General features: G+C 40.3%; 1 protein-coding gene across 6 annotated transcripts in view; it reads right to left on the reverse strand.

Annotated features, from left to right (window-relative positions):
- The window catches only part of LOC125463480 (alpha-1,6-mannosylglycoprotein 6-beta-N-acetylglucosaminyltransferase B), an 875,834-nt gene that overhangs the window by 338,128 nt on the left and 516,377 nt on the right, over positions 1-21,329 (reverse strand). For 5 of the 6 annotated variants that reach the window (XM_059653747.1, XM_048554765.2, XM_048554762.2 and 2 more), the window contains one exon: positions 7,873-8,043. In XM_059653747.1, coding sequence (XP_059509730.1) covers positions 7,873-8,043 — 171 coding nt within the window. The remainder of the gene's footprint in view (positions 1-7,872; positions 8,044-21,329) is intronic. The other variant, XM_048554763.2, reaches the window with a different exon arrangement.

Here is a 21,329-nt window from a genome sequence, read left to right on the forward strand (position 1 = left end):
AGATAAATCAGCGAACTTTGAGTAATTTGAGTAAATCTTTAATTTTTGTGATGACGCTGGCAATAGTAGCGCTCGAGTACTTCCCCTAAAGAATCATGACATATTCTGCAAGAAAATGGAATTGTGCTTTCTGAGGTCAGATACATTGGGCTGAATTTTCTCAGCCCCGGATCAACATGGGCAATGCTAAGTCAGTGAGAAAATATGATTAGATCAGAAAAATGACAATTTTCAGGTCTAATTATACAACCAACTTTTGAAAGGTAAGGTAAAAGCCTTGTTGATATGTGGAAAGAAGCCTATTTTTTCTGCATTTATATCTCATTAGTACCAAACACTGACTCATTTATATGAAAATTCCTGTTCCTGCTGAAGCCAGGTGACACCAATTTCAACACAACAAACAGTGTAGATATCTGGCAGCTCCAGCTTGCTAGTTGCTCCTCTGGGCCTCCATCTTGGACAGCAATCTCCAAAATCAGAGGACATGCTTCATGGGCAGTGACAGCCTGCATTGTTTTTGTACAGGTATTTGCATTGGCCATGCACCAGCCTCATCACATCCCCACAGGTCATCTCTGACCTAGTTAAAATACAGCTTTCCAATTCAAAACTGCACTTTTCAGAGTGCTGATGTGCCTTTCATTTTAATGCTGCTTTCAGGACACTTTGCCCACAGGAACAAACACCCACCTCGTGGATTCGTTCAGGTTGTATCTCAGGGCTCCTCACTCGTTCTCTTAGCTCTCAATCACTTTGCGCCTACTTGGTTGCTCATAGTATCTCTCCATGTCTTATCTTGCATTGTGTTTTTGAGCTTTGTTACCTCATTTTGGATTTAAAGATTCACAGTTCTTCTGCCTTGCCTTCACTTATAGCACAGAGACAAAACCAAGCAGTTTGACCTGGTTGTCAGCAATCATCAGTCAAGGGGATGGGCATATTATTGTATGGCTCTGTACAATGTTAATATCATACAGCTCTATGATTCTATGAGTTGTCTTTGATCAAGTCAGAGGTCCTATTATTAGTCCGTATTCCTACCACAGTCATAAAGGGGCAAGCTCCAATCTCAATCCAGGGGCTTGGATGGGTCAGCCTGCCATTTGGGATGATCAGTGTCAGGAGTTCCATTTCACTGGAGGCTGGGAAGTCAGCCATGGTCGGTCCTGCAGATCCAATCCAATTAGTCCAGAGAGAGACACAGTAAATCTGTCTGAGAGCAGCACAGGGATCACTCAGCGATCCTGTCACTGATTAGGTTGATGGGGGTGGGCCACAGTCTGTTCTGGGCGTGTGCTCAGTGAAAATCAAGGGGTTTATGAGGGGCCATTGCTCTGGTAGGAAAGTCATGGAAGTCAATTATAAGGATTTAGAACTGTCATGGTGATATGTGGAGGGGACCATAATTGTGAAGAAGGGCACTCAACAGGCAGCTATGGGAGGTGATAGTGCATTTGAGGACTTGGGTTACTGAAGGAGTATGGGGGAGTCAGTGACACTCACAACAACTCTGCCGTGCCAATCATTGTGTTGCACTGCCCCAATCCCACCAACGTCAATGTGTAGGGCCAGGGTTCAGGGGTAATGATGGACATGAAGACTTAAAGGTTTGGATTTGAAGGTGTGCAGGCTCAGGATACTGTTACCCAGAAATGCAAGGAAGAAGGGAAAATGCAAGTTCAGGGAGTGACCTCATCATCAGACTGAGCCTGTGACTCACTGCATCAACAAAAACTGGTAAAGCTCAACAAGTCTGCAGCATCTATGAAGAAAAATCAGAGATAATGTTTCGGATCTGGTGATCCTTCCTCAGAATGGGAGAGAGGAAACCAGCATGCTGTTTCTCACAGGAACCGAAATATTAACTCTGATTTTTCTTCACAGATGCTGCAGGCTTGCTGATATTTTCCAGTAACTTCTATTTTTGTTCCTGATTTATAGCATCCACGGTTGTACTCATTACGGCAAGCCTGATTTGTATTGCCTTTCACCTTCATCCGAATGCAAACATGCAATGAAAATGCATCTGGCTGTGAACACACTGGAGTGGGTATAAAGAGATTCTTTATTCTTGTCTGAGCACACAAGATCTACTTGTGAGTGATGTGAGGCTCTTCAAGGGGCTCACTGAATGCATTAATTGTGCATCTTCACAGTAAAGGTTGAAGACATCTGTAATAATAACAATGTTAAAAGCATACAGTATCCAATGTATAGGCTTGTGATTGACAATATGCTGTTATGTGCTATGCCACCTTTCTTGATTGGTATGGGGCTGGATGGACAATGTTTCAGTAACACAATACATTTACTATATTTGCGTGACATGGCTTGTGTTGTATAATCAGAATAAGTGTCAGTGGTCATTGTAAATGGATTCCATGGCCTACTTTGTCAGTATCCTCTATGTCCCACTGTATGAAGCACTATGCAAAACCATCAGGTGAGCAGTGAGCATTCACATCACTCATGCATCATTAAGAACTTGTTCTGTTTCTAATGAGCCCCACACAGGTTCATTGGAACCGTGGCTAATGGAGCCAGTTATAGCAGGGTTATCCTTGCTGCGATCATGATGTTAGGCAGGCATAGATTAATAGAAGACAACATGATGTGCCAGCCAGCCCCAGGACCAGCAGCAATCTCCAGTGGTTGCCAAACAGTTTCTGCATGATAAAGTCATTACAGCTGGTCCCTTCAAAATGTGGTGGAGATCCAGAGTTGATTGCCTTGGGCGTCATCACCTCTGGATGCACAAGGCACATTGCTGCTGCAGACTGAGGATATCCCAGATCACTCTCACAGAACAAAGCCAACAACTGATGATAGACCTGCTACCTGAAAGTCATCCCATCCCAGTGGATACTGAGGTCACAGTTGCACTAAACCTGGATGCAACTGGCCGCTCTCAGGGATCCACTAGGGTGTCTGTGTGGAATCTCTCAACCTGCAACCCACAAAGGTGTCAGCAATGCTAGCAATGTTACCAAGGTCATACAATGTCATTTTGTTTCTCCATGATGAGGTCAGTGCTATAGCAGGCAGTAAGCTTTACCAACATAGTTAGCTTCCTTCTTGGACAGGGATCTATCGTCTATGCAGGCATCATGTTGACAGCATCATCATGCAGCAGATTTCATCAAGAGAAAAAGATTCCGTTCCATCAATGTGCAAGACATCTGAGATCATCATTGTTATATTGTAAAAGTCTGCACCAGGTTTACCCTGGGAGCTGCCATGATGCCTACCGCCTTGAGAACTCTGACGTTTCTGGCTTATTTCAAGGACACAATGCCTTATAAAGTTAATACTTGGAGACCAGGGCTATCCTCTACAACCATGGATGATGGCCCTGTCACTCAACCTGTTTGAGGCCAAGCGTAGATACAAAGCCTTCATTCTTCCACTACAGCGATTTCAAGTGCAAAAAATAGGACAGAAGGTAAGTGGGGGATACGATTGCCACTAATGAGCAAGAAGAAGAGCAAGAGTCTTCCAGGAGGAAGATGAAGAGTTTGAACAGGATTAATACCACTGTCAGTTTGATACAGAGCTGCAGTGCACATACAACAAGCCAGGCAGAACATATTGACAGCTGGTTCTAGTAGACATGAGCTGGGTCTCGTTATTTCTCAGTGACTGTAGATTCATTGTTGCTTACAAATCAAATTGTCATTATCTGTTTCCAGAAGCAAATGCAACTTTTCTAAATTTGTTTTTTTCACTTGCTTTACTGCTGTTCAATAAAAGCCAGCATTTCCAACCATTTGAAAACTTCCCAGCTTGTAATGTTCGCACTTTCAATGAGAAGATGTCATGCTGGGCTTTAGGGAAAGAATAGCAGCCCCTCAGATAGGGTCCATGGCACTAAATGATGGATAGCCTGTGTAACTTTCCTTTTGTTGCTGCCATTACAATTAGAGGCAATCAGACTCAGCATGTAAAATAGCAACTCATTGATGAATGTGAGCTTATATTTACAACGAATAGTAATCTATTCCACCAGTCTGCCCTGAATCCACCGCACCCCCCCCCCCCCCACCCCACTATGTACACTGTGAAGGTCAGCTCCTGACTGACAGTACTTGATCTGGTACACAGCTAAGCTTTAAATATGTTGGTGGCCCTCGAAGTCCCAGGAAGTTTTGGCAGTGACGACTACTTCCAATATCGGCGAGTGTACAATAGAACATGAGGTAGCATAGAGACACTTTCTATAATAATGAGGCAAGCATTGGAAAAAAATTAAGTTAAATCACTGCAGGTCATGGAAAGAACCTCTCCCAGAAAATCCCTTAAGTCGCCAGCAAATTTTTAACAAAGTTCAGTCAAACACTTTGATCCATTATGACTCTTGGACAGGGATCTGAAGAGTTTTATTGGACTTGGAAAATTAGATACTGTGTTACTGGTCAGATGCGATAGATCAAGTGGCTTTCTATGTTGTCTCATTCTTTGATGTTATGGTCATGATATGTTAGTTATTTCATTAAATACAACATCAATGACTTAGTTTTCTAGCCTGTAGTGATTGCAGAAATGCATTCTCAAAGTTGTACTGCAGGACTCATTTGAAGCCCAAATGTGCTGTCTACACAGGGATTGCCTGTGAAGTTTAAACTTCTGATGGATAATTCAAAACATTTGGAGCCCTCAGGAAAAGTCTCCAACTCTGAGTTAGAGTCAGAAATTTCAGAGGATTCTGACTCATTTATCCAAATAGCAGCTTGGCAATAGTTAGCCTAGACTTAGTCTAACTAAAGATTGCTCTAATTTCTGGATAACAATAAAACTAATTTACTGATGGCCCTCCATTAAGCCAGCCACTCCACCCCTACACTGTGAAAGAACAACATCTCCTGACCTGACACTGCACCCCCACAATCTGACCTGACCTCAACTTGATTCCCATCCCAACTAACCCTATCCTCTTAGTTAGCCAATAGCCACCTTAATCTCTGATTAACTCACCTACAAACTGACCTACTCATCCATTTGCCACCCTACTTCCCCACCTACTTGTCTGCACACAACCACTTCACCCACCTGCTCCTTGCACCTCAAGGGATAAGAATCTTCCATATTATCCCAATTATTTATTTGTGTAAAGTATTTTGCACAACCTTGCTGCGTTAATAAATTTTAACTGTTTCATAAATACTTATTAGGAAAGGCAAAACCAAGTACCCTGTTGTTATAAATTAAGAATTCATAACTTAGAGTTTTTAGGTAAAAGTGACTGATAGATTAGAACCTCTAAGTTTTATACCTCCCATCCTATTCCTTCACCCATATGCAACCTAACCTCTCACTTACACACAATCCACCCTGCACCTTTACCCACTAACATTACGCATACATACCTTCTCTTTGAAGCTAGGCAAAGATTTTGAAACCTTTAAACCCTAGAATATGGCAGCTCCAAGTGTAGAAAGGGAGTGCAGTTTGGTCTCTTGTACTGAACTACGTCATGCGGAAGGCTCCCAGTCAAGGGCACTCCATGCTTCTCAAGCAACCCGAATTTGAAATTTGGAGTAGAAACGCAGTGCTCAAGGGCCAGGGGAAGTAAATAAAAAAATAAAGCAGGTGGGCAATCTGACAGTGACTGTCACTTATTGGAAGATTCAGCCTTTGGTGTTGGATAATCTTCTGACATTATCAACAGGTTAACTAAAAATACCACTCACTTATCATACAACCAAGAAAATATAATAAAGTGCTAATCAGCAATGTTTGAAACTCGCAACGATTCACTAGCAACTTCCGAGTCTGAGGACAATATGTAAATATAACATGTTGTTCATGTTTCATGATTCCTGACAGACGTCTGGCACCTTGCTCAGGTGAGTATCCTTATTTATGAATCCAGATAGTAAGTGTTGGCCTCCTATCTGATGATGGACATGTATCATTGAGAAAGATTATTCATGCAACTTTTATCAGGTATATAATTTCTGGGATTTTTTGTCCCCTCTCCTCCTTGGTTGTCTTGAAGATCAGCAATCTGGTCAATAATTCCTGGCCCTTTACTAGCCCAAAGCACTGAGGCTAATCAAAATATCCGTCTGAGTAAGGAACTGAGAACCGTAAAAGCTATAGATCAAACAAATGTGTTCTGTGGTGTGTGGTTCTGGGCCATACCATGTGGTGCATTTAGTCTCTAAGTATGGTCATGCAAATGCACAGGGCATTCAAAGGAAATTACAATTATTGAAGCTCACTTATAACTGTTATGTTTGAAACTTTCAAATTATCATGTGAATTCTTTTTTAGCAACATTCATTTTGTCAATCATTGTAGCTCCTTTAAAGGACAAAAAGTTATATGTGTACTTTCTAGCAGTAAACAGGTGAGAGACCAAAGAGAAGAAGTTAGAAGATTAGCAGTTGACAGAGTAAAAGCATCTATAGGGGCATTATCTCTGTTGATTTAATGAAAATAAATCATATACATCTATAATTAAGAGAAGCGCTACCTGGCAAGACGAAAACAGTCGAGAATGGACTGAAATAAAACAAAGAACTGTAGATGCTGGAGATGTAAAACAAAAACAGAAATTGCTGGAGAAACTCAGTAGACCTGGCAGCTTCGGTGTGAAGAAAGCAGAATTAACGTTTCAAGTCCGGTGACTCTTCATCAGAATTGAATGGGCTGAATTGTTTAAATCACTTCATATAAATAATACAGTATGGAACTGGCGGAATACAGCAGGCCAGGCAGCATCAGAAGAGAAGGGAAAGTTGACGTTTCAGGTTGGAACATTCTTTGGAAATGGAGAGGGGGAGGGGAGCTCAAAGTAAATAGCGAGGACGGGTGGGGCTGGGGAAGGTAGGTGGGATGGTGAGTATAGGCAGGGAATGGTGGGGATTGGTCAGTGAGATGAGAGGGGCGAATAGGTGAGAGAAGGTGAACTTGTTATTTGCCTATTCTTATGCAAAGTACATATTTTGATGGCTGAGCTAGTGAACATTGAAAAGCACTTGCAAGTTAGCATTTTTTGTAATTCATCTCTGGGATATTGGTATCACTGGCTGGGCAGCATTGATTGCCCAACTCTAGTTGCCCTTGAAAAGATGGTAGTGAGCTGACTTCTTGAACTGATGCAGTCCTTGTGTTGTAGGTAGACCCACAATGCCATTCGGGAGGGAATTCCAGGATTCCGACCCAACAACAATGAAGAAACGGTGTATATTTCTGACTAAGAATGGTGAATGACTTAAGGGGAACTTGCAGGTGATGGTGCTCCCATATATTTACTGCCCTTGCCCTTCTTGATTGTAGTGGCCATAAAGTTAGAAGATGCTATCTGAGGGTCTTTCATGAATTTCTGCAGTGTTTCTTGTAGATAGTATACACATCTGTTACTGAGCATCAATGGCGGAGGGAGTGATTGTTTGTGGATGTGGTGCCAATCAAAGAGGAGATATATTAGAGATCATTTCATTTTCCATAAGAAAGTGGAACAAATTCCCTGCTGATTTAGGATCAATTGACATTTTTAATAAAATGAGATCAATATATGCTGAGAAGTGCATTTGAGGGCTATAAGCATACTTAATAATAATACTGCTTGATTTTTGTCTGACGTGGCAATTAGAAAGTAAACTACAGGATAAGCAGCTGAAGCGAGAGGGGATGTGGACTTTTGATGAGGTTTTGATAGCATTTTCTGATTAAATTTTCTTATCTCCAGATTTCTTTACACATACAAAGTATTTGAATGATTTAGCACAGAGAATAAAACATATTAGTAAATAACTTATCAAAGACAATATTCTTATTATATTGTGGCTAATCAGGTGTTGTGTATTTAATCAGAGTTATACCTGAATCTATACCATGTCTATTCAAATTTCAATGTCTGTTCACCTTCTTCCGTTGCCTCTTTCTCATCTCAAGTTTCTCTTTGAGGCTCTGAACTGCCGAAATCCATTGTGTTGACAATCTCCGGATTCTCTTTTTCATAAATATTAGTGACTCCTTTCCACTGCCCATGAGTTCGAGAAGTTGTGTGAAGTCCATTCGATAGATTGCCTGCTGCTGTGAGAGAAAAGCAACAGTGAAATCACCACAAATAACAGTGACTGTGTTTCCTATCAACTCCACTTTGGATTATCTGAAGTTAGTCTTCCGCCAGCATAAACGTATTTGTTCCAAGCAGCAGCCCAATCTGTTGCAAAGAATGTGTCAATCGAAGCCACACTATTACAGAGCACATCACAGGATTTTGTCATTTCCTTTGTGCATTTTTCACCATTGTCCAACAAAAAAGAGCACCAAAAATTTCTGTTGTGTGCAAAAATATATTGGAAATGGAATCATGTAAGAGGATTATATCTTTGTCCAGCCACAGTTGAAGTATTACATTTTTGGAAGGAAATGAGAACTATGAAAAGTGTATTGTTATGATTCACTGGAAAGAGAATAAGAGGCTGTAGCAATAAGAATTGCTTGAAAATGTTGTCATTCTTATTTGGAACAAAGTCTTTGGATGAAATCTAATAGAGTTTCTTTATACTTACACATTTTTAAGAAGGTAAATATTGAATAATTTAAGGGGTCAATAAAAAGAAACATAAACTCAATATTATCATGAGCAATATCAAGGGAACACGTTCACATATAGGATACAATATGGACTTCCTTATCACAAGTGGCTATCAGGACAGACTAAATCATCTTTAGAGCAAAAGCAGATAGATTTTTAAAACTAATGAATGTAACAATGAAAAGGAAAGATGACAAAGGTATGAAGAGATAGAGATAGAAACAAGATAAACCCAACTGAAAATTTTATAGAGAAGGGAGTGGGCAACTCACACTCCCCCATAACAGAAAATCGATGGGCAGCTGATGGACCGCAAGGAAGTCCACCCCACTGCCATTGCAGGCTGCAGGTTAGCAAAAGTGGTAAAGATTGGCACTTTTGCTCCACTACGGAAGGAGGTCCAAAACTCTGGAACTGTCCCCTTTCTGCTTGTCTTAGTTGCACCAAGGATGGTATTGCCATGTCTGAAGCCAGTCTGATAAAGAGAGCCGAAGGGATCTGTGGCTTGGACAGGGTGAGCATGTTGGGTGGAGAAGGTTTGCCTTTCTTAGAGAGGGGGACGAGGGGGTGAGTGGGGTTTGTAGGATGTGCAAATGGCAAGCCCACTGTATTATGGGTAGTACTTTGGGGGGAGGGTAAGAAGGAAGTGGGTTGGGCACCTGTCTTATTTTATATGTTCCACCCCCTCCCCACAGGAAATATGGCCAGAATAGATTTAAACTTGAGTCATAAGTATCAGTAAATGCGCAACAGAACAAATTATACCTTCCAGAGATAATGGGAACTGCAGATGCTGGAGAATCCAAGATAATAAAATGTGAGGCTGGATGAACACAGCAGGCCAAGCAGCATCTCAGGAGCACAAAAGCTGACGTTTCGGGCCTAGACCCTTCATCTCTGATGAAGGGTCTAGGCCCGAAACGTCAAATTATACCTTCCATGTCAGTTCTTTTTATAAACAAAAGAATAGTGGGAAATATAAGACTGTAAGAAATTGGAACAGGAGTAGGCCATTCAGTCCCTTGAACCTGGCCTGTCATGGCTGCGCAGACATTTGTCATGGCTACCTTCTTGCCTTTTGCCCATAACCCTCGACTCATCTACTGTTCAAGAAACTATCTACCTCAGCTTTAAATACATACAAGTATTCTACCCCCACAACTGTCTGCGGCAAGGAGTTCCAAAGACTCTCACTCCTCTGAACAAAGAAATTACTCGTTCTCTCAGTCTAAAGTTGGAGACCCTTAATTCTGAGACTATGCCCTCTGGTCCTAGACTCTCCCATGACAGAAAACATCCTCCCCACCTTTACCTGCCAAGCTTTTAAAGAATCCAATTTGTTTCAATGAGATCACTTCTCATTCTTCTAAATTCCGGTGAGTAAAGTCCCAGCCTGTTTAGCCTTTGCTCATAAAACAACCCCTCCATAACCGGGAACCATCCCAGTGAATGTTCTCTGAACTGCCTCCAATAAAATGATATCTTTCCTCATATAAGGAGTCCAAAACTGCTCACAGTGTCCTGATGTGGTCTCACCAGAACCTTGTTCCATTGCATTAAGGATTTGTGTTCTTATAGTCCAACCCACTTAAGATAACAGCCATCATTCTACTAGCCTTTTTTATTACCTGCTGCACTTGTGTGCTAGCTTTCTGTGTTTCATGCACAAAGACCCCAAGTCCGTTCCTTTTCTGCAACTTTTGCCCATTTAGGTAATATTGTGTTCTTTTGCTGTCCTTTCTGAAACAAACAACTTCACACTTTCCCATATTATAGACCATTTGCTAACTTGTTGCCTCCTCTGCAAACAGTTTGTAACCCTCTTGAAATATAAGCTACATTTGTTTAGATGCAGCATTGCATTGTTACGTGACCGTATCTACTCATAGACAGATACCCGTACATTCTCTCAGCTACCGTTGGCTATTTTAATGACTGGTTTAAAACTGTTAAGAAGAAGAGATAAAGAAAGAAAAAAAATTGTTTTGTCAAAGTCCTCAACTTGAAATTCTGTTTAATTAAATTATTTTATTAAGTTCAACCCAGCACCCAATATTACAAATGATATTTTGCTGTGTGAATCTTCATTAGATAGCACCAGAAGCATATCCATAATTTTTGATCTCAAAATTTCCCAAATGAGCTGGTACTATATAACCCCTAACACTACTGTTCATATGTTCCATTCACATCCAAAAGGTGAACGATGGTGCCGTGATGACGATGGGTCAGAACCCTAAAATACGAAGGGCATTTTTACCTTTAATTACAAACTGTGCCATTTTGAAAAGAGGACTGCAAAGAAACAAGGTAACTGCAAATGCATAAAAATTACCTGTGGGACCAGCAGCTGTAACACCTGAAGGTATCAAAGAAACTTCAAAACAGACTGGACTGTGATCTCTTATGACTACCATTAAATGACAGGCTAATGATACACTGCACAACATTGCTGCAGAGTGCAGTGGAGGCCGGGGCGTTGGATGCCTTCAAGGCAGAGATCGACAAATTCTTGATCTCAAAAAGGAATCAAGGGCTACGGGGGGAGTGCAGGGAAGTGGTGTTGAAATGCCCATCAGCCATGATTTAAATGGCGGAGTGGACTTGATGGGCCGAATGGCCTTACTTCCACTCCTATGTCTTATGGCCTTGTGGTCTTAAGCCAATCTCTGCAGATTATGTACCAAACTTCAGATACATTTTATTTTCATTTCAAGAATACACAAGTACAGGAGCTAAAAAGCTGGTTTTAATTCTACTGGGGTAGATCACTGGGACTGAATGCTCTTGTGTGTACCAGACTGTTTTGGAGAATTTGTGAACTGTGAAGGTCGCAAGTGAAGCATTACCCCCTAGTTAGCTCGACTCTCATTCTGAGTGCTGCAAACCAGTTTAAAAGAAGAATCAAGACGAAGGAACTTTAAACAGCCTACGAAATCAAGAATCTAAACAAAAACCTGTTTAATTACTAATGTCAGTGGTACCAGTAACTTCTGCTGCATTGGCTGCAAAGTTCAGTTATTCATGAGCTATTCAGAGAATGAAGTAGGTATCTCTCTTTTTTTAAAAACTTTTACCTTCTTGGACACACCTCTTACTTTTAATTTCCATGTATTATATTATTTTCCTAATTTATCTTGCATTTAGTAATTAATAGTATATTTTTTTACCTTAAGAAAGTCTAGTGAAATTGAGCCTTTTAAAACTAAAGTTAATTTTGGTCTGGGAGAAAGATATCCAGGAGAACGGGATCCTTTTTTGGTGAAAAGGCAAAGGGATGTGATGAATGTAGTGATTTTAATGAGGTCAAACCAGTGGACCTCATATAGTGAGTTCCCTGATTGGAGTTGTTAATCTAGTCAGATATCAATGGTTGACAGATATCATTGGGAGTGTCAGAGATTTGGTTGCCTGTCAGAGCTGGCAGTGGCTAAGCTGCAGTAGTGTCAAGTACTATGCATTTGTAAATACCAGGTAACTCAGGAACGGGATACCAGCCTCTGTGGAGTCAGTTCAGTGAATAAGAGAGGAGAGCTGGCTCATCTCTCCTCAGTCACAAGCTTTACAGTATGGTTCTAGATGGGACAGCCCAAAATAAATTGTTGCATCTCACCAGGGTCTGTTTGGCAAAGTAAGTACTTCTACTTCAGCCTGTAGCAGGTTGGTGGATGACAAAAATGATACAACTCCTCTTTGAGATGAAGGTGGTTTGGCCCAGTTAGATGCAAGCATGAATCAAAATCTAGACTGTTGGCCAAGCTCTTTAAAGATGGACTTTGGTAAATAGTAAGGATCCTTGCAGATGAAGGGAACTTGAAAGTGTGTCAGGTGTATCAGGTGCGAGTTGACCCACAAGTATTTAAGACCTGATTTGGCCCACTTGAAAATTCATGATATTCAGAAACCAAATACATCTTAGTATACTAGACTGATTATTCCATGTCATCAAAACAGGTAATGCCAAAAACAGAAATAAATCTATGAGTTAGGGAATTTTGCATTCTTGTCATGTTTCTCTCACTGGAGTTCATGAGTCAGATATCTTTGAGAGATATTATATGAAGAGTAGGAAACAAACTGATGAATATTTTTCAATCATATGTGCTTCACGATGCTGTTCAATTGCTTGCCTTGCAAACTTACCTTGCTTAAAGGCCCTTTAACTTTTAAAGGAGGAATGAAAGAAGGTGTTGTTGGTTTCCATGTGTTATGAATAATAAATAGTGGGCATTATTATCTCAAAGATGATTCTTAGCTGTGATTCATATAAAGAAATATGATCAAGTATTCAAGGATTTAACCATAATCATGTAAAATAATTAAACTGCAGTGGCTGTCAGCAGACACTGCCACTTTTAAAGTTTTTTTTAAAGAAAAGCAATACATTGATTAATTCCCTGTTGCAATAACAATAAGAAGACAAAATCAACCCAAATTCGGAATTTTAAAATTCCTGAGGCCGCCTCTTCGAAATGATTCTACACTCCATCTAAGCATTGGCCTTGGCATAGGTGGGATGCACATTGTTGCAGTGTAGGTTGCTGGGTGGCTACTTGGTGTTAAGGAAAGGGATGTTAACTGGTCTGCTGCTTGATAGGTCAATCACTATGATGGCATGAATAGGATAGCGTGTTTGTTGATTTTGTAGAGGTGGCAAAGAGTAGGCAGTAAGCAGAAATGTTGAGGGCAGAGTGACATTGCAGAGCTTTGCTGTGCTATTTTTACCCTGCAACTTAACAATAGGTTTCTTTACGGTTGATTGTAAAATTGCATAATTGTATCTGTGTTTATTCAAAATAAATCCTCAGTATTTACCAAAGCCTGCAAATATAATTTTGTACCGAATCTCATTGAGATTTTTCCTTTTAACCTGCATGACAACTCAAGCATGAAATAATAATACTTTAAAAACAAGCAGAACTCAAGGAATAAAAATAAAACATTTTAACTGCATAACATTTCAAATTTCAGAAATATTGGAAAATATATAACCAGAACTCATATTAAAATTGTACTTTAAATATAGCAAAAATACAAACAAGGCTTATTTAGTTTGATTTTCTTTAACCATGGAGCTCCTTATGTTCTCGGTCCAAACAGCTACGCAATTGGTAAAGAGCCAACTCAGAACATTGTGCAGAATTGTGCTCAGCATTCATTTAAATTTTTTTTGTGGAAAATCTAGTGCATTCATGAATAAAAGATAGAAAAATGGTCTCAAGCACCCAGGGCACAGTTGATCTTTATGGGGCACTTTGCTTCAACTTGGCCCACAATCGTTTACGCACTTGAAGTAAACAGACTTATAATCAAAGTGCAAGCATTAATCTTCATACATTTCAAAACGTCAGCATTGTAAAATGATTGCAAGTCCATACAATACTTTTTAAATTCAAACACAGAAGACTGAACTACTGAATCAATCTGATGCCAAATATTTGGATAATTGAATGGACTATAAATAAGTATGGTACAAATTTCAGCCCCTGAGTAAACCAATGTTCTGTTCAGATATTTCTTCTCTAATAATATGAAAGAAAAATTGGCACTGAGGTAAAGGAGGAAAAACAATTTTATCAGGGCTTACCAGGTGTGAGTTTGATGGTTTGGTTAAGTAGACTAAACCAACTAAGCCACTGCTCATGGGCTTTGTACTTATCCTTCGCACAGGGCAGGTTTTTTTAAAGTCAGCAATGAATCCATCCTGAATTCAATCCCAAACAGTCATGACTATGTGGGATTAACACAGTATTTATATCAGCCAATACCATTTGAAGTTTTGCAAAGAATTAGGCGCGCTGTGTCTGCAATAATTACTTGCCATAATGTCTGAGCCTTTGTTCCAATTTCTGGCTTTTTCATATAAAGAAACTGCATTAGTATTTCAAGCATTCCCCAACTTCAAATTGATCTATTCAATTTTCAGCATCTTATAATACAGAAAAATCAGAGTTGCAAGGTCATGACAGAAATTGTCAACACAGTTTATTCATTATATTAGAAAAATACTTCACTTGTTACATTTTAGAAAATTGCATGAGAATTGCTATATTGTGTAAATAATATAAAACGACCTATCATTTACAATTACAGTACAAAAATTTAACATCAATAATTAATAGCCAAATAATGAATGGCAATGGTACTTTTTAATGGGAAGTAATTGCATTATATTAATTTAGGGACATTTTAGGGTAAATGTTAATAGTAATAGTAACATTTTTAATAAGCAGGTGACCATATTTTGCAGAAATAACTGTTGTGTAATTGTAATTTGCTGTCAGGCAGAATGTTTTAAAAAAAGCAATTCTTTCTTCCAGCAATTTAAAACAAAAGAAATCATTTTTGTGATTTTCAGTCAAAGCAAGTTCAGCTGCTTTGGATCACAAAAGCGAGTGAATAATTTATTTAGAAAGAATTATGGAGCATTTTTCTTTACAAAAAATGTCATATTACATTCTTCCATGTTTAGATTGAAATAGTTGATTTGATTGTTGAAATAATCTTGAAGGCCACAAGATTAATGTAAATAGATTTTGGGCAAGAATGATTCCATTAAAATGCTCTAAACAACCAAAATGTCTAGATTGAATGTAAAAGCTCAAGAGAAAGCCAACCAATCCATAAATCAATATTAAATACTACAGTGAACTATCTACTCCAGCTAGAGTTTAGAATGCTCTTAAATTTTTCTTTAGAATGCATTTACTCAAGTTGATAGCTATTAAAGTCCCATCTGCTCAAAATTCAGAATCTGCTCAATTCATACTTCTAAACGGCATCCGTTTTCTTGTGCTCCAGTTAAAATAAACATGTCATGTATATGGGCAGCTGTCCTGTTACCTGGACCATTGGCAGTGAAAGCCAGGCTCCATTTTGGTGGCCACAGTCAGAGTCATAGAAGGCAACACAGTGGCTAGCACTGCTCCTCACAGCACCAGGGACCTGGGTTTGATTCCACCCTTGGATGACTGTCTGTGTGGAGTTTGCACATTCTCTGCATGGGTTTCCTCTGGGTGCACTGGTTTCCTGCCATACTAAATTGTGCTGCAATGTGCAGGCTAGGTGGATTATCCATTGGAAATGCAGGGATAAAGAGACTGTGTGGGATGCTCTTCAGAAGGTTGCTGTGGACTCAATGGGCACAGTTGCCTGCTTCCACACAGTAAGGATTCTATGACTTAGCACAGAAAACAGACCCTATAGTCCAACTCATCCATACCTTAGAGAAAGATGATGAAAGCGACTTCAATGTGTACATCTTACCATTTATGCAAGAAAATAATGCAATATTGAAACCGAAGGTTTTTAAAAAAAACCTGTGCTAATCAATCACACATGTTTATTTTCAAGATAGACTCAAAATGGCTTGCACTGTTCATAGCTCAAATCAAAAGGGATTTTACTTCCATATTAAAATTCAAAATACTATCAAGTTGTTCGAACATTGTGCGGATTCCATTATGGTTTCAATAGAAAACAAACTGGAAAGCAACATGAGGAAGGGTCACCAGGCCCAAAACGTTAACTATGATTTCTCCTCACAGGTATTGCCAGGCCCGCTGAGCTTTTCTGGCAACTTCTGTTTTAGATACGTTCATTTTTATTTTGTAAGGTCAGATAGATTAGGTCTCTGTACCAACATCAATGTTCTAAAGCCATTGCCAGTTGTTCAAGTATATATTTCTTCTGTTGGCACCTCCACATTCATTCTCTTGCCAAAAGCACTCAATTTCCTGTTCTACCTGGACTTTAAACCTTCACAGCTCAGAGGTTGAATGCCAATGAGCCCTGACCAAAATAAATCAGACCTCTCATTGGTGCCATCAAGTGGACAACATGATCATAGCAACCAATGCCTGTCCTTTAAGCACACCAGGCAAAAATCAACCCTAGAAAATTGAGAGAGAAAAAGTAAAGAATTATATATTATTTCCTCTTCCTCAGAAGAATTACTGCAATTAGAATGTAGCAAAATATAGGGACAGTGATTTTAAAGAAACCCATCTGATGATAATTGGACTAGCTCAGGTCAGGTGTCTGATTTACACCTTGCCTGATTTTTACGTTCCATTGAAATCCTGTGAGCTTTTGGTACAGGCTGTGGACATGCAGCTGCAGCACCCTTTTTACTACAGGCAGCTTTCTGACTGATTAACAATGAGCACCATTCTCCTGTGACTTACTCTGCATGTCCACTGTGTTTGCCCCATTTATCCATGCAGGTGAAAATTACCCCAGTCACCCCATAGTTAGAGCTCTCCTTCCAAGATGCACCGAAGCTTTGGTCCAGATAATGTACTCAAATTTTGGAATGGGGTGTGAACATGTAACGCTGATGCCTTAATATTCTTTGTTACATCCATGTACAAGTAGTGAAATATAGAAATATTTTGTGTTGGAGGAACTGAAGTGTTCTGTCAGGAAATTACATTGATCTAACTCTTGCAGAACAATTGGGCCATTCATAGCGACAGCTATCTTCATAACTTTGTCAGCTGCTACTTCCAATGCAATAGCAACTGAAGACAATGTGGAATTGCATGGTTTTCGAAAAATGTAAACCTGTATAGACAGAAATAATTAACTTTTATTGTGTTTACATTTGTACATTTCTCTTGAATGGGGTAAGAGGGTTTAGATTTAATTTGAATCTGAAGCAAATCCAAGAAGGAATTTTAGGCAGTAACTTGGGAACAAATGGCTTCTTCAATTATCACAGTGAAGATTAGTCAAGCAAATCCTGTACACAGTGCATCCTAGTTCACAATACCTCAGTCTTTCAAACAGCTTTGACATAAGACGTCATTGATTTATTTTCTCAAAACTATATTCCATTGCAGTCAAGCTTGGAAACGTCCTTTCACTAATGACACTGAAATACAGTCTCTAACAGATAACACAAAAATGCTGGTGGTGTGGTAGTTCTACGCTCCACAAGGTTTACATACAATATATGCATATGTGGTCAAAATTCTATTTGTAAGCTGATACATGTTTTCTTGCAAATTAACCCCTGCATTACATTAACAGATACATTCCTGAAATCTTTTGGTGCAATGATCTGAGAATACAATATAAGCCCTTGCATTTCAACTGCTACATTTCACTGCTTACATGGCAATCCATTAGTTAGACATAATGTGCAGGTTTGTGACAAATTCGAATAAACATCCAACTTTTCACTGATCTGGTTGTGCCCTGCCAAGAGCAAAGCATCCTGGAATGTTGAATAATATCATAACAGTTACCTCACACACTGTACATAATCGTAGAATCCCTACAGTGTGGAAGCAGACCATTCAGCCCATCGAATCCACACCAACACTCCAAACAGCATTCCATCTAAACTTTGCACCCCCACCGCCCCACTCCCTGCTGTTTATTTGGTATAGATAGACCCACAATGCTTTGAGGGAGGGAGTTCTAGGATTTTGGATCTTGACACAGTGATATAATTCCTAGTCAGGTGGTTAATGGCATGAAGGCAAACTTGCAAGTACCAGTGTTCCTATGTCTACTGCCCTTGTCCTTTGAGATGGTAGTGGTTGCAGGTTTGTAAGGTTCTGCAAAATTTATCAATGTCTCATAGCTTTGGTGAATTTCTGTAGTGCATCTGGTGGGTGTACACACTGCTGCTCCTGAGCACCGGTGGTGGAAGGACTGAATGTTTGTAGAGGTGGTGCCAATCAAGTATACTGTTTTGTCTTGGATTGTATGAAGATGCTTAAATATTGTCGGAGCTGCACTCATCCAGGCAAATGGGGAGGAGTTGAGTTACTCACTCGAGGATTCCTAGCCTCTAACCTGCTCTTGCATCCACTTTCTCTGTGTGGGTAGTATTGTTCAGTTTCTGGTCAATGGTAACTCCTGGGATGTCGATAGTAGGCGTTCAGTCATGGCTATGCCATTGTGCCATTGTATATCAAGGATTATGGTTCAACTCTCATTTGCTGGAGGTGGTCACTGCCTGGCACTTCTCTGGTGTGAATGTTATTTGTCACTGGTCAGCCCAAACCTGGACTTATCCAGATCTTGTTGCATTTGAATGGCTTCAGTGTTTGTGGAATGGTAAATGATGTGGAACATTGTGTAGGCAATTGATCTTTCCCAGTTCTGACTTTATGGAGGGAAGATCATTAGGAAGCAGCTGAAGATGATTGAGATGAGAACACTACCCTGAGGAACTCCTGTAGAAGTGTCCTGGAGCTGAAATGACTAACCTCTGACAACCACAACCATTTTACTTTGTTTCAGAGATAGTAAGAACTGCAGATGCTGGAGAATCTGAGATAACAAGGTGTAGAGCTGGATGAACACAGCAGGCCAAGCAGCATCAGAGGAACCGGAAGGCTGACGTTTCGGATCTAGACCTTCATCTGAAATTTCTGAAGCATGGTCTAACCCGAAACGCTAGCCTTCCTGCAGCTCTGATGCTGCTTGGCCTGCTGTGTTCATCCAGCTCTACCCCTCATTATATCATTTTACTTTGTGCCAGCTATGACTCCAACCAGCAGAGAGTTTTCCTTGATTCCTATTGAATTCAGTTTTTATTAGAGTTCCTGGAAACCCCAATTGGTCAAATATGGCCTTAATATCAACGGCAGTCACTTTTGCCTCATCTCTGGAATTCTGCTCTTTTGTCCATGTTTGAACTAAGGCTGTAATGAGGTTAGGAGCTGAATGGCCCTGGCCAAACCCATTCTGAGCATCAGAGTGCATTGTTGCTAAGCAATGACTGCCTAGTAGCAGTATTTATATCACTTTCCACTACTTGACTGATGCTAAGAATAAGGTCATGGGATGGTAATTTGTCAGGTTAGACTTGTCCTGTATTTTGTGTACTGGACACTGTCAGGTGGATGCCAGTGTTGTAGCTGTACTGGAGGAGCTTGGCTTGGGTCATGGCAAGGTCTAGAGCACAAGTCTTCAGTTCTATGGTCAGAATGTTGTCAGGGCCCATAGACTTTAAAGCATCCTGTGCCTCTAACCATTTCATGATATCACATTGATTTGATCAAAGTGACTGAGGACTGACACTGTGATGCTGGCGACCTCTAGAGGTGGCAGAGATGGATCATTCACTTGGCACTTTTAGCTGAAGGTTGTTGCAAATAGTTCAGCCTTATCTTTTGCACCCATATGCTGAGCTCCCCTATCATAGCAGATAGTATTTGGGGAGCCTTGTCCTCCAGCGAGTTGTTTAATTGTTTATGACCATTCATGGCTGGATGTGGCAGGATCACAGAATTAAGATCTGATCAGATGGGTGTGGAATTGCTCAGTATTTTTTGTCACTTGTTGGCCTGTGTCTTTTGGCACTCATGTAGTCCTGTTTTGTAGCTCCACCAGGTTTGCATTTTTTTTAAGCTGGTGCTGCCCCTGCACTTTCCAGTGAAGCCGGGTTGATCCTCTGCCTTGACGGTACAGTAGAGTGGGGAATACGCAAGATTACGAGATTGTGGATTGTGTTTGAATGCAATTCTGCTGCTGCTGATGACCCTCAACCCCTAACGGAGTAAAAACCAAAAAGGACTGTGGATGTCAGAAATCAGAATCAAAAACAGAAATTGTTGGAAAATCTCAGCAGATCTGGCAGCATCTGTAGAGAGAAATCAGAGTTAATGCTTTGAGTCCAGTGACCCTTCTTCAGAACGCACCTGTTACGTTTACCCAGTCCTGAGTTGCTAGATCTGTTCAATGTGTATACATTTAATCATAGAATACCTAGAGTGCAGATAAAGGCCATTCAGCCCATCAAGTATGTACTCACCTCTGACGAACATACCACTTGGACCCACACCACCTGCCCCTACAACCCAGCATTTCCGACAGCTAATCCACTTAGCCTGCACATTACAGGGAAACTTGGCATGGCCAATCCACCTAAACTGGATTTCTTTGGACAATGGGAAGAAACCAGAACACCCAGTGAATCCCCACAGAGGTACGGGGTGAATGTGCAAACTCCGCACAGACAGTTGCCCAAGGCTGGAATTGAAGCAAGGCCACTGTGAGGCCGCAGAGCTAACCACTCAGTCACCGTGCCACACACTTAGCACAGTAACACTGCCACACAGTACATTGAAGGATATCCTCAGTGTGAAGATAGACCTATGTCTCCACAAGAACTATGAGTGGTCTTTCTGACTGATATTGTCATGAACGTATGCAGTTTCATCGGCCAGACCGGTGACAATGAGTTAGTGTTTGTTTTGCCTCTTTGATTCACTGAAGACTGGCTGCAGACATGGTTTGCATTATGTTTGTTCCAGTTTTGTCTCACTGGCATCGTGTGCAAGATGATTTCGTTAGTGACATTGAGGTACCTTTAGTGCTTGTTATTACTACATATTTGATTCGAGTAAAAGCTGCTTCTTGTTCTGTGCCCAGTTCTATTGTTTGTCCCAGGGAATGCACTTGCATTGTGGTTCACATGTTGTTGATAAATTAGGCATGAACTCTGCTAAATAATTCATTAGTACAACAAATCGTTGCACTGCGTTCACATTTGTAGGTCACAGCATCTCTCTTTAGGTCCCACTTTGCCAGAATTTGGTGATATCTTTTCATCTTCAAAACGTGTCCTACGTATTTGACTTCAGGCATTCTCAATTCAATTCTTTTCTTGTTTAGCTTCAAGTTTAGCTAGCTATGTTTCTCCAGTAGTTGCATTAGATTCTGTTTTTGGTCCATAGTAGTTTCTTCCATTGCCATTGTACCATTGTGCCTTCACTTCCATAGACGAGCAGATTTCCTACAGCAGTTCAATCTCCTG

Source organism: Stegostoma tigrinum, chromosome 22 (genome assembly GCF_030684315.1).
Source record: "Stegostoma tigrinum isolate sSteTig4 chromosome 22, sSteTig4.hap1, whole genome shotgun sequence".
NCBI classification, from domain to species: Eukaryota; Metazoa; Chordata; class Chondrichthyes; order Orectolobiformes; family Stegostomatidae; genus Stegostoma; species Stegostoma tigrinum.